Source organism: Strix uralensis, chromosome 4 (genome assembly GCF_047716275.1).
Source record: "Strix uralensis isolate ZFMK-TIS-50842 chromosome 4, bStrUra1, whole genome shotgun sequence".
NCBI classification, from domain to species: domain Eukaryota; kingdom Metazoa; phylum Chordata; class Aves; order Strigiformes; family Strigidae; genus Strix; species Strix uralensis.
In genome coordinates, this window is record NC_133975.1 from 103,058,387 (window position 1) to 103,073,019 (window position 14,633).

Below are 14,633 nucleotides of genomic sequence, written 5' to 3' on the forward strand. Positions count from 1 at the left end.
TTCAAAGCAAGTACTATACTGGAGCTAAATGAATTTAAAAATTACGCTGTCTTCTGATCTTTCAAGTGTTCTTTTTCTAAGATTATACAGGTCACAGACTATTGAGAATGACTGTTTTCTGGTGAGGGAGATCTGTGGAAGATGCTTTCAGGTGAGATTGGATCAGAGTAGATTCTTGCTTCTTTCAGTAGCAGCTGTGACATTGTTGTTTGATAGCGTCATAAGCTGGAAGATGATTAACAGTTAAAGCATAAAGGAATTTTTTGTCCTCTTGATAAAAGAAGGCTTCCTGTTATCTTCTCTTAAAAGTCTACTTTCTGTAGTTAAAAAAAAACCCAGAACCTTACTGTTTCTGTAGATAGACTTTTTTTAAATATGGAAGTTTTTTCAGTTATACTGATGGTTTGAAATATTAAGGCATAAACAGAGCCTTGGACATTGTCATTGGCACACAGTATTGTTGGCAGAGCTGGGATTAGAATTCAGGAGTTCCGAGTCTTTCATGCTGGTGCTCAGTCTGTTTGGCATATTTTTACCTCATGGTTACAGAGTAAATAATTCAAGACAGGATTTAATTTAGATGCCTAGATACCATGTCCAGGACAAAGTAGTTTTTTTGGGAGTTCTGGTTTGGGTTTTTTTGATGCAAAGCCAGGGAGACAAGCAGGGCAGCCTCTTACCCCTTTCTGGAACTATTAGGCTTTTGGTACCCTGGGTTACCTGTTGCAGATGGATTAGTTAAGAATTGTATAAGCTCTTGTGCCTGTACCAAGACCTATAAATCTATACAGTGTTCTTTTTGTGTTAACAAATAACTTAAAGTTCTACCCTTGTGTTTTATTTTTAATTGCTTGCTTAGTTTGACAGCTGATTCTTTTCGTTCTTTTGATGTACCAGCAGTCAGTTGTGCTCCCCTAGGAGCACTTGGGAAGAATTTTTGGGTTTCGTGCCAGGACGATTCATATTCAGAGTAGAAAGACTATTTATGAAAGCTGCCTGGCCAGAGACGATTTATTATAGTAGAAACAAGTTGAATTAATAGATGGCAGCAATAATAGGATAGAGATTGCTTGTTTATGAACAGAGTATTTTGGTGAGCAAACACCAGCTGTGCATGACTAAGGATGGCACAAATCCAGTTGGGAGGCTGCATGCTTGTGCTGTCACTATGAGGCGAACTCCCTGGTCAGATTTCCTTTGACTCTCCTTTTCTTTCCAGGAAGATTTACATTTTTCACTATAGGACAAAATGGTTTTTGTGTTGTGAAGGGCAGAGGAGCAAGAAGTAAAACCATATGGAACAAATTAGCATGTAAGCATAAGCAAGTGGCTTCTGCCTGCAGTAGCAGGGGCACATCATTAAAGGCATCAGTTTTAACTATTCCAGCCTAACTCTGTGTCAGGGGATTATGGGGTCAAGCAGACCAGGACCAAAATTTGAAATACACCAAGGGGGATTTTATCTTAGGAAGTGGCCTTTGTTTTCCCAAGAGAACCCACGGGTTGCTGAGCAATGTGGTATTTTAAATCTAAGACCGTCAGTGCTTCTGTATGGCGGGAGGGAGCACAGGGGGAGCGCAGTGCTTCTCCCCACGTACCTTGGGCAGTGAAAGGCCCAACACCATGTCTTAGAAATAAAGCTAGGGGAAGTTGATGGTTGGCAATGAAAGCGCTTGTTCAAGCAATATCACAGTCAAGATGTCACAAAGCAGATTTTCTTTTTTTTTTTTTTTTTTAATTTTTAAAAGCAGAAAACTCATGGATATCTAGCTTTTATACACATGTGAGAGGTCTCTCACAAATATATAGTAAGTTACACCATAGAAATTATGTAATTATGAGCAGAGTCTTCATGTAAATTCACTATTGTGAGAAAAAAATTAGTTTTAATTATGTCAGAATATGTATTTAATCAAACAACGCACATTAATTTTAAAGCTAATCAAAATACATCCACCCTATTTTCTTTACATTCCAGCTTTTTTCCAATTATTTGGCTCTTGTAATTAAACTGTTGTCTAAAAGATAATATTAGACTGCTGCATTAATAGATAACTTCACAATGTATATACATTTCTTTCTGGTAAGGAAAAAATTCCATGTGGGGGACCAAACAAATCTAGAGGAATTAGACAATGATGGTCTCCTTCAGTGAATAATTACAGCATGAAGGCAAGTTTTGACCTGTTTTGTCTTCCTCCTGTGCAGCTTTCCTAATTATTAGGGTTTGATTTCTAGACGTCTTTACTTTTGTTGCTTAGAGAATCAGAAGACTTTAATTGCTATAGATAAGCTGTTCATGCTTGTTTCTTAATGCGAAAAAGTGTCAATAAAGCTGGAGATGCCAGTTAGAATTGACTGGGGTTACCATGCAATGACAGCTCAGTTTCTAGATTGGCTGAGAAAACAAAGCTTTAAAAATCTTACTGTTTTTCAAGTAAAAAATGAGTGAAATTAGAAGTATTTTTCAACACAGACCACTTAAAGTATTTTATTGTAATCAAATGACTACATGCTTAGTAAAATTTTTTTTGAAGTATTCTATGTGTTGTTAATTACCTTCATCCTGAGTCTTTGAGTCATTGAAAGCCTAGTGCAGATGTCAGAGACTGATGTGAAAGGTGGAACATGTTTATAATAATTTGGCATGCTGTGAAAGCAGTGAGGCATTCTGTAGAGACATAGTAATGTTTGGGATTCTGTTTTGGATTTTGGTAACTTATTTTTAAAATGGTGCTGTATTGAGATTTTTTTTTTCCCGATAGGATACATCATATGCAAGAAGGCCAAACAAGGTTGAATTACTGGTATCTGATTATTTAGAAATCTGACTACGAGCTACTGCAGACTGTTGTGGAAAAAAGTGCCAGACAATTTCTGTAGCTGGCAGAAAATTAGTAGATCTTCATATGAAGGAACAGGGCTTTTAAACCAGCAGAAGAGTGAGTGTTTAAAACAAGTCTGCATTTCTAGGATAGAGAGTGAGAAAACTGCAGTGGTACTTTTTTGGCCACAATCCAGTTTACAGCTAGACACTTAAACAGTGTGCAGCTGAAAGAGCTAGAGAATTGGGGATTAAAAGAGGCTATTCAGTGTGTCAGTATGTCAAATGAGGAATCCAGAGACTATCCTGATTTTAAGTTCTCTTTTGTCCTGTGTGTTGCTGCTTGCAGTTTGGGATTAGTTCCAAATCTATAATGACATTAAAAGGGTAAATTGAGAGTCCTGATGGTGGATTAAGAGCACCAGCTTTAAAAATAACTGACACCTTCACCTAGCAAAGCTGGAATTTCTGTCTTTGGAATGGGCTGCAGCTGCTGAATATTGGGAGTGGCTCTGATGTAGGGAAACCTTCACCCTATAGAGCAACGACAGCTCATTAACCTGTGCCTCCATCCCTCCCAGGCTGAACACCAGGGAATGCTGGTGGTCTGCAGAGTTTACTTCAAAGCAGAATATCATCAGCTAATGCCCAGTGGGGATACATATGCCAAGCAAGTATGGAAGAAAGTCTCAGAAAAGATGAGTAGAAATGAAATTAATGCTGTCAGTCTGTGGATGTTTAGTAGTAACGTAGGCTATGTTGATTAACAGCTATTTATAGCAGCTTTTTGTGAGCTGATTTTTTTTTTTTTTAAATTCTCTTCCTTTATTGGCATGAAGTCTTTTATCAGGCTTATTCCTCAATAAAGCATTTGGCAACTTGAAAGAAATCAATGAATATCACCAGATTCTCCAGTGAACACAGAATTATGTGTGGAGGTGTCATCTGTGATACATGAATGGAACTGGTTGCATTTGGTTGCACAATCTGTTACTGGAAAATGTGATTGATTTCATAGTTAATATTATTTGAAAGACAAAAAAGGGAACCTACATAAAAAAAGTGTGTTGGAGAGACTAAATAACTCTTGAGGTGTGCTAAAATAGTTAACAGGAAGAAAGATAGAGATAATTTTGTCATTAGCATGGACCTATGTTATCTGTATGAGGACCATGTATAGTAAAACTTGCCTGCCTAAGAGAACAAACATAATAGCAATTGAATAATTTTGAATCTGCATAAGGAAAAGCAGAGGAGGCAAAAGTTACTGTTTTTTACAAGACCTCTATCTGCCAGTATGTAGAGGGACTGTGTTAATATGGCTTTCAACAACTTCAGTTTAATTTTTCCCCCAAAAAGATTTATTACAACTAAGTTCAGAGCTTGAAAATCATTAATTCAGAATAAAACTAACTTGCAAATCTCTGTTGCTCACAAGGCAGTGGTCCAGTTCAAATGATAAACTGAACTTTAATTATGTTGAGAATCTTGCCAGAGAAGTTAAAGGAAAGGATCTTTTTAGTGAGGTTATCCATGCCTTTAATTTGTACACTGCACAAAATGAAGCTGTAGGATTCTCATCTTTCAGGGATATATACAAGAGTATCTTCTTTATCTATTGATGTAGCATTTGGTTTTCTTGTAAATACAGAATCTATACCTGATGACTGTGAAAACTTGTCTTCATTTCTTAGTGTAGGTGAGAGAAGTTTCTAAATTGGAATGAAAACTTTACTGTATTTGTACTGTGGTAAGAGATGCAGTGATTATATAGATGTACCTTATGCTGAATATTTGTCAGAAATCTTTAGTGAGGTCTAATTGGGCAAATTAATATCTAGTTGAGAAGATTAACGGTAGAGAAGTAAAAAGGGTGATGTAGTCAGTGATATTAAAGCAGAAGAAGAAGAGGAGTTGTAGTTCTTTACCACAGTCCTTTATGGTGTAATTTTTTTTTTTTTTTGTGGTCTTGAGTTTACCAAGCTTGTAGTGGTCTTGGGTTAATGACAGCTAGTACCAGTACTGCAGAAAGAGCAAATCCCAGCAGTAGTTAGCCTATGCTAGAGAGCATTTAGGTAGAGAGGGGGGAAGACCTTAAAAGCACTGATAAAAAGGTAAATGTGAACATCTGTGAGTGTTTAAGTACACTTTTTGCTGAATAGACCAAGAGAGTACTTTTGTGTTTTCATGTGCCAACAATACATTTCTAATTCTGTGTTCTCTCTGCCTGATGGAGTATTAGTAAGGATCTTAGTCTGTGTGAAGAGGTTGATAATTCTGCATGTGTTAGTTGAGTATGTTTTTTTCAAAGTAGCTTCCAGTGACATGGAAGTACATGATTAAATCCCATGGGAATGGTTACATTTTCAGTTTTATCTTCAGAGTTTAAGCTGTTCAGAACTTGCAGTAAAACAACAAATAAATACAGGTCTCTAGAAAGTATTTTCCAAGTGTAGTAAACTTGAAGATTGATTCAGACTTTCTTCTGCAGCTGGGCAGGTGGAAGGAAAAGGACAAATGTTAACTTGAGAACAGCTGTTTTGAACTTGGTTATTGCTGTGCCAACTGAAGAGATGGAATGCTATTTGTTTAATAGCGCAGGGTAGAAATATTTTCATGAGGAGAAAACGCAGCTGTAAGAAGGTGGTGGAGTTGTATTACCTGAATCCTTTTCCTGCAGAGTGCTGAGGGTGGCTGTAGCAGTGGTGTGTGCTGTGCTCTGGAAAACACTTAGAAGAAGTGCTTGGATGTGCTTTGAGTGTGAGATATATATGCATATGAAAATAATGTCAGAGGACATTAGAGGAATCCTAGAGCTGCTTTTTTTTCTTTCTTTTTAAGTTGCCTTCTTGGTCCTGCTTGTGTTCCCCTGTAATCTGTTCCTTCTGCCCAGATGTTCTTTTTTGCCTGTGTCTGATGTTATGCATGTTTTTTAGGATTTGTTTTAATACAGCAGTACTTTGAAAGATGTGCTGATTTATGAGGTGTGGGTTATATGGGTGAAAACACAATTTATTAAAATTTAATTTAATTTTTTTATTATTGTAACTCATGCATCTGGGTTAAATTTCACCCAGCATGAGAAATATCTGGTGTTGGTAATTCTGATTTAACAGTTTCATGTGGTAGCATCCAGGTGTGTGCAAATTATTTTGTCTCTTGGGGATTTAAAACATTGGAAATGCTGGAAGAGATCATCTGGACTTTGCTGTGCCTGTCTTAAAAGATCCCTTGGTAGCTGCCATAATGCTTTTCCAAGATAATTAAACCTTGAGTAAAATGTTATTATTAGTATTCTAGGGATGCTTATATACTGCAAATGCAGGAATAGTTGGGAGAAACAAAACTCAAAACCTTAGCTTACTGGGCCAATGCTTTCTGTATAAGCTGTTACTCTTAGGCAGTACGAACTCTTTTTACCTAACATGTTGAATTGCCTGGTGAAGGAGAAGAAACCTACCTTGAGCTATCTTTAGTGAGGTTTTGCCAAAAGATGTTTCTCCTGTTACCCTGTAAAAAGCACCATGCTTGCAGGAATGTTTGTGCGTTCACTAAGATGAGTTGTAGAAACTGGAGAATCTGTTAATTATTTTTCTGTTTGAAGACAACTGTTTTATTGAACCATATCCATGAACGGTGTATCTCGGAAACAGGCATCTTCTTACTTTTGAGGAAGTGTGTAATTTGAGAATCTGTCAGGTTTATTGTATTAGCTTGAAACAAAGATCAGCTTTATGATTTGGATTACCAAAATTTGCAAAGTCCTCCTAGGTAATTGAGGGATATTTTTCTTCAGTGTGCATGTGTATGTTCTTCATTTCAGGGAACACTTGTAGATACATTTTCCTGCTGACTCCTAAGAATAACTGTCCTGTGGTGGTGGAGATCTGATTATGCCCAGGAGGTCATGAAGTTGATCTGATTAATTTAGATCATCCTAAATCTTCAGTCCCTTTAGGCTGAAAACAAAACTGTAGTGAGTATTAAGATCATTGTAGTCAGTCAGTCAGTGGATAGTCATGATCCTTGCTGGGGGAATACCCTCCAAAAGTTGAGGGAAAGGATGTCAGTCAGGTTTAAAACACTGTGTAGGTTCTACTGCAAATATTTACTTTCATTTGAGAAGGAATTAGGTGGCACAGCCCTTAGATGATGTTTTGATGTGTTCGATTAGCTACTGACACAGATAAAGGGACTGAGTCATGAATCTTTCTAAGCTGTTAAAATATGCATTCGTACAGGAACAAAGAAGCTCTAATGCTGTTGTTGATGTCTTTGAAATCTAACATAAAAATGGGACTTTTCAATCTTGTTGTAATTGCAGCTTTCATACAGTAGGCAAGAAGAGAATGATTTGTCAGAGTTACTCCTGAACTTTTTTGTAATAGCTTTCACAAGATGTTGTAAAGAAATGTTAAAAAGTAATCCATGTAATTACATATGCTTTGTTCTGTTTAATAAAAAAGTATATTGAATGATTGAATCCAAATTTGGTTGATTTTTGTAGTAAAAATTATTTTTCAAAGTACATAGTAGATTATGTATGGTAATACATTTTTTACTTCTCAGTTGTAAAATTTAAGATGCATTTGGCTTATATGAGGTAAATTTAGCACTTCAAATTGTTCATCCGTTAAGTGTGTCTTCAGGGTTCAATATCAACAGCTTAAAAAAAGAGAAGAGAAAAAAAAGAAATCAACTCCCACAGAAAAACAAACTCCCAAACTCAAATTATGACATATGTTGTAGTAAAAAGGGTCAGTCTTAATTCTCAGGTGTCCAGGCTTCTATGAGTTAGTTTCTTAATTGAAATTCAGGTTTATTTAGAAGTACTCTCCTGAATACCTAGGTTTTTAATCCAGGTGCATTTCTGTTTTAAAAAAATCCAACAAACAAACTGATTGTGATGCCACAGAATATACTTCATCTTCAGAAATTCTGTTCAAGGGTAGAGATGCTGCATTAAAAGCCTTGTTATAATCTTCTAATCAGAAACTTGATAGTTATCACTGAGCCTTTGTCTTTCTCTCCATCTTTCCCATCAAAACTGTGATAACAAAATGACTTAATATATGATACCAAATTATGAAAGTATCATCCAAAAAATGAAGCACGCATTTTGAAACACTAACAGTGACAGTCTGATTCGGCACTGTTGGAAAAGCTCCCATTGCTGCTTTAACCTTTCAAACAAGCCCTTAAATATACTTGCTTGCAATTTTGCAAAATGTTGAATACAGTTAGCTTTTTATATTAGAGAAACTTGACGTTCAGCACTTTAAAGGGCTTGCTCTTTACTACTTAATTTGCAAAACTTGGTAGTGTGTCTTGCCATCTGTAGGAAAAATAGTTTAATTTCCACAAAATATGTATGTATATCTATAAAAAAGCATATAGAAATGAATCTTCTAAGTCTAGACTACATAGTTGAAATAATTTTTATTTAAAGTTTATTGCCTAATGTACCATATGTAGTTGAACAAACCTTTTTTTAACATTTTTGTGTAAATGCACTTGATTAAAATGTTATGCCTGCTTAATTGGCTTCAGAGACTTGCATTTCAGTTTAAGATGTCTGCAAAAGTTTACTCTGGCCACTTAAGTGGAAGATAACAGTATGTTTTTTGTTTTTCACATTCCTTGTAGTCACTAGTATAATTCAAATTGCATGAATTCAAATACATTTACAAACATTGCTTGGTTTTTTTAACAATAAAATTTGATACCTTTTTTAATAAGTTAAAATATTGTTTCTGCATAAATGTACACAAAACAGAGAACATTGCTTATAATGGTTTTTTAGTATAAAGTCTGTGGTCTACATTGTAACTAAGAAAATGTGCAAGTGAGGATTCTGTGTATGGATAATCTAGGTTTTGTGAAGACATCTTGCTTAACTTGTAGAGATATTGTTATATTTCATGCTTCAATTGCCATTTAGAGAGAAAGGAAACAGTGATAATGTCTAAAATCAAGACTGTATTTTTATTTCTATCAGTAGTTTTGAAATTTTGCTCAACTAATAATTTGTAAAGGAATACAGACATTTTGACAAATACTTTTTATTTTTTGTTCTTTACACAGACAAAAGAAGTTGGTTTACTTGATGCAGACATATATGGACCTTCAATTCCAAAGATGATGAACTTAAAAGGAAACCCAGAGTTAACACCAAGTAAGTGGAAGTGACTTTTCTTGCTGTTGTCTTTGTAAAGGGATGATCATGGACCACTCATTGGTGCTTCCTTAGTGTGGCACAGAAGGGATGCAAACAGAAGGTGAAGACTTAGTGTATATTTTTTTTTTTCACAAGCTTGTACAACTAGGAGCATATTCAGGGTTGTGGGTTTTTTTATGTTGGTCCACAGGCTTTGAGAGTTTCATGGGTTATTACTAGAGACACTGGAAAGGGTAGCTAGGAAAGGAAAGTTACTGTCAGTAGTTTTAAACTTGATATACAGGATCCCACTATAGAAGACCTCCAAATTAAAAAACAAAAACCACTTGTATAGGGGAAAAAAACCTGACTAATCTAGGAAATAAGAGAAGGATTATTACAGTAGCTTGTATAAAATGTCATTGTAATGATTCTGTTTGATCTGTGTTTTTTCAGCCAAACATTCCAGGCCATTTGATTAATTTTTGCTTGAAGTTGTGTATTTAGGGATGCAGATGTTGACTTCACTACCAGAAGGTAAAGACAGTAGACAAAACTCCTAAGTTTTCTTCTCCTAGGAAGGATTCTGGCCTGGGGAAAAGTAAATTCAGGTAGGAGAGTCTGGAGAGAAATAAGAAACACCTGAAGTAGAAAGGTTGCATCAAGTCTTTTTACCTTTCAAAAATTTAACTTCCAACCAAGGGTGAATTGAGGAATGGCTTTATCCTGATACCCTCTTCATGTGATGCTTGAGTATAGGGAGTGTACTTTTTGGGGATGGTAGGGACACAGGCAATAGGATTTGTTTAGTGCTTTGTTTTGCTCGTCCTGTGATAAAGTGCATATAATGGTAAAAATTAAAAACACGTAACCACAGACAAAACAGTCCCACACTGTAACACCTGACCTTCACATTAAAAAGTACTAGGATCCTACTGAAGAAATTATAAATTGTCAGTACTTGTTGACAGGGAGGGATCAAGGATGTGTACCAGCTGAGATAATATACAAAAGGGTTTCAGTGGAATAATTAAGTACTCATTAATGTTTGTGGGCACTAATTGCTAGGTAAAAGGGAAGTTAAATATTCCTTCTCATGCCATAATCTTTGTTTATTTATCATAGTATCATAGAAGAGTTTGTTTGGAATGGACCTTTAAAGTTCATCTATTCCACCCCCCCTGCAATGAGCAGGGACGTCTCCGCCTAGATCAGGTTGCTCAGAGCCCGGTCCAACCTGGCCTTGAATGTTTCCAGGGATGGGGCATCTATCACCTCTCTGGGCGACCTGCTCCAGTGTTTCACCACCCTCACTGTAAAAAAATTTCTTCCTTCCATGTAGTCTGAATCTACCCTCTTTTAGTTTAGAACCATTATCCCTTGTCCTGTTGCAACAGGCCCTACTGAGAAGTCTGTCCCCACCTTTCTTACAAGCTCCCGTTAAGTACTGGAGGGCCACTACAAGGTTTCCCTGGAGCCTTCTCTTCTCCAGGCTGAAGAATGCCAACTCTCTCAGCCTTTCCTCGTAGGAGGGGGGTTCCATCCCTTTACATCTACTCTGCTGTTGCAGAATGTCCATTTGTAGTTGATCTTAATTAGTGCATGTGTATTGGTGTTGTGGTGGTGGTTGTTGTATACATTCTCGCTTGGAATGAAGCATGCAGAATGAAACAGTGCCAATAACTGTAAAGGGTGGTTATTGAGCTTGCAACGTTAGCCTCTGAAAAATTAATTTGTCAAACTTAGGATTTCTAATATAAATAAAATTCTCTCTCCTTATGCTTATATCCTCTACTCTGGATAAAGAAAAAGTAATATATTTCCATATACAGATGCACTGCATGCGCTTATGCAGGCAGCTGTCAAATTGAGTACTTTCTACATCTAAGTATCTGGCTTACAAATACAGACTTTATTTAGATTAATTTCTAAGATAGGAGGAGAGTACTTGGTTTATTTGTTGAGTTTGTTTTATTTTTTGAAGTCAGAGGCTAATTCTGTTGTGTCATAAATAAATAACTGAACCCTCTCATATATCATCAGTAGAGATTGACTTCGAGGTAGAAATTGAAGTATTCTTACTTTCTCCTGTACTTTGGACCCCGTTGAGTGTATGTGTCTTACAGGGTGTGTCTTCCTGTAACAGATTTTTTTTTTTGTATGAATTTTGCATTTGAAGTATATGATACAATATGAACACAAAAGGGACTATGTTGTGGTGTTCTTTGTATCTCCTCTTTTCCTTTTTATGTGACCACGTTCCAGAGGAGATCAGGTAAAAATTTGATTCTCCATTTTTTTTCTTCTCACTGTCTGAAAAATTGATTGGATAACTCTGAACTTCTTCTATATTTTGCTGTGTATTTTATCAATCCATACCAAATTTAAATCCATGTCATGAGCCACAAATAAGAAGCATGTTGCCCAGACTATTTCATATGGTCATAGAAATCAACCTGCTAGGAATGCAAGAACTTAAGAGTATATTCAGTCAGATATTAGGGCAGCTCAATTTTGTTTGCATATAAATTTCAGTGACTGCAGATATTTTGGGTATACATCTGGGAATTCACTATAAGCCTTTGTCTTAACATGTTTCAAGTGTTGTTAAAAATATGGAATTCGATGTAATAGAAAGAAATGGGAGGATTTCCCTGAATTGCAATTGCTGCTGTTGACTTACAGGCACTGACATTTTGATCACTAAAATGTATTCTTTCTACTTCTGTGTGGAATGTACAAGCAAGTATTAGCAGAATTTAAGAACATACCTTATTTTTTAACTGACAGAAAATGAATTTGCATATTTCAAAAGCTTGGCATATTACACAAGTCTACTGAGAAACTCATGTAGTAATTCCGTATGAATGATAACAGGATAGAATTTGTATTTCAGGAATTCTGTTCACTTTTGTGTGCGCTTTTAACTCTTGAGTTGATGAAGCTGTAGAGTAACAACAGTGTAAGTGTTGACGAAGTAGCTGACATTAAGATGATTTATTGTGAAAATAGAAATTTGGAGGGCGTAGGAAGCTTTGTGAACTTCAAGGATTCCTTTAAGTGACAGATAGGATAGACTTGCAAGGAAGTGATCCATCATAGGTGTATATATAGGTGTATATGTACATGTATAGATAGAAAAATATGTATGAACCTTGTATCTTGGTATAATGAGGTTTAGTGTTATTTTCCAATTTCTTACAACGTTTTCAAGAATAAACCATAAACTCTGAACAAATACTACTTTGTACGATAATTGAGCAAACCCAGGCAGTTCTGTGTTTAAAGATGTACGTTAACAATGTATGCATAACAATACATAATTCAAACCCATTTTTTTTTAGTAGCATAGCAATCAAAAATTATGTTTAAAGTCTATTGCTGTCTTCAGTGTGAGGCCTGGATTTGAAAATGAATCTGTAGATTAATCCTGGGAGATTCTGAGCACTCTTGCACTCTTTGATTTCCATTTCTTTTCTCAGATGTAGCAGTTGAAAAAGGTATTAGGGATGCCTGATACCATTCAGAATAAATCTATGCAGCAATTATTACTTCTGAATAGAAATTATTGTAGTTATGCCATAATTCAAGTTTTCAAAATGAATTAGGAGTTCTTAGTGAGGAGCGTCTGTATAAATGGAAGATACTCCACTAATTTAATTTCGAACTGTAGTACACTGGAAAGTTCACTAACATTTAGTAGGGTGTCATTCAAAGTACTTCAACTGAATGGTCAGGGAAATATTAGTTAATAAGTTCAAAACTGAATTTAATTAGCTAATGGAGGATTATCTAACTATGGAATAAATATTAGCATCAGCTACAATATATACACAGGGCAACGCTTATAACACAAGTAACGAAAGCAATACTTATGTTCTTTCCCCAAATAATTTCCTTAAAAGCCATTTTCTGGCTTAGTGATCTGCATAATTCAATTTTTTTTCCCTTTTTTAAAAATCCACCATTTAAAGTAGTTGGCAGAGAGTAAAAGCTACTATATTACCAAAAAGGTATTGCCATTTTGCCAGATAAATACAACATTTCTTCACTTAATTTGAATGATTATGGAGGTTTTGGTGGGCTTTTTTTCTTTATGATAGTTGAGTGCTCTGTTAATATTTCAAAGCTTTGTTGCCATTTTCTGATCTCCTCAGTGTCTTTTTTATTTCTTAAATAGTATATTCAAAAGATAGGTAGTGGGCATTTATTTTCAAAATTTGGAATAAAAATAATTTCTGAGAGAAAGCTAGCAGTAGTCGTGTCTGGCCCCATTGAGTCTAATAATATTGCAGGAGCTATAGAAATGAAATTACTGATAAAATTCTGAAGTCAGAAATGGACACTTGCATTTTTTCACTGGGACACATTTACATGTCTGCTACTCTTTAGACTGTGATAGCAGAATCTCATAAATGAAAATGATAATTTAAAATGGCATCTGTTGTAACTGTTTAAAGATGTGTGCTGGAAGTAGCTGTATCAAGAGATTGTTGTGCATCCATTTGAGGGTTATAAATAGAAAATTTGGAGTGGACTAGTTAAATAGAGAAAATGTTATATAAGTAGGGTAGTTATTGAAGTAACCATGAAAAAATTTCTTGATCTTACATAGGGGTTTAATTTTAAAGATATAGCTCGTATTCTCAGAGTTCATGCTTTACTAGTGGAACTGCATCATGATTAGTTTAAATAAAATCTAAATTTGATTCTTTGAAAAAAGTCATATTTGCTATTGCCATTACCTCTTGATTTGTGAAGAAGTGATTCTTAGATTGTGTATAGTCTAATGATATGCTTTAGTGATTCTATTTTGAGAGAAGTCTGAACTGAAACCCTGGTTTTACTTTTGGTGATGTCTTATCCCAGTTTGAATGGATGGCTGTAGTCCCATGTGTCTTACATGTGACAAAATAATAATTCAGAATGTTGTAATTAGCTGTGGTTTATATTTTGGAGGCTCTTTTGGATGTTCTGAGGTAGCTGAAAATGAGAAGAATACTCGAATGTTAAATATTTTAGTCTGGACCTTGACTATTGCCCTCAAGCCTGTAACAATTAACCTCAGATTGGATTCATTCAGCTATTGTTGAATTCACTTGTGGAAAAACATTGATGACCTTTACTTGGGAGGGAAAGGAGGTGGAGGATACCCAACTCTGCAAGGAATTATTTATAGGCACGCACTTGTTAGCTGCTGTTTAAAAAACATAAAACCTCTAGACAGTTAATTTATTAAAATTTTATTCTTCATTATACATAAATTCATACTTACATTTACAAAAAAAATAAGGCAAAAAAGTGTAAGATGAGAAATGTAGGGTAGTATTTAAAGCCTCTTACTGAGAGCCGTCTTTTTCAGATAAATGGCAAATCAAATTTTACTAAATGCTATTGCAATATAAATTACTGGAACAGTGTAACCTGAAAAAATTCAAGTACTGGAAAGCAGAAGTGTATTACTCTTCATGTTAATCTTGCAGTGCAGTAATTACAAATGTTTCGATATGGATTATGGCTAGCGAATATTTATTACATTATGAAGTTTACTCTTAGAGATACAGATGGTTTGTCTGGTTCAACTTTTATACAAATTGGAAATGAATTGCAAAATGGTTTTATTATAGTAACATGATAGATACACATTTCATT

The 14,633-nt window shown here is 35.3% G+C and overlaps 1 protein-coding gene across 6 annotated transcripts in view; it reads left to right on the plus strand.

The window, feature by feature from the left end:
• The window catches only part of NUBPL (NUBP iron-sulfur cluster assembly factor, mitochondrial), an 87,674-nt gene that overhangs the window by 8,485 nt on the left and 64,556 nt on the right, over positions 1-14,633 (plus strand). For all 6 annotated transcript variants that reach the window (XR_012628910.1, XR_012628911.1, XM_074868257.1 and 3 more), the window contains exon 4: positions 8,909-8,999. Coding sequence is in view for 4 of the 6 variants with exons in the window: in XM_074868257.1 (XP_074724358.1) it covers positions 8,909-8,999 (91 nt within the window). In the remaining 2 variants the exon portion in view is untranslated. The remainder of the gene's footprint in view (positions 1-8,908; positions 9,000-14,633) is intronic.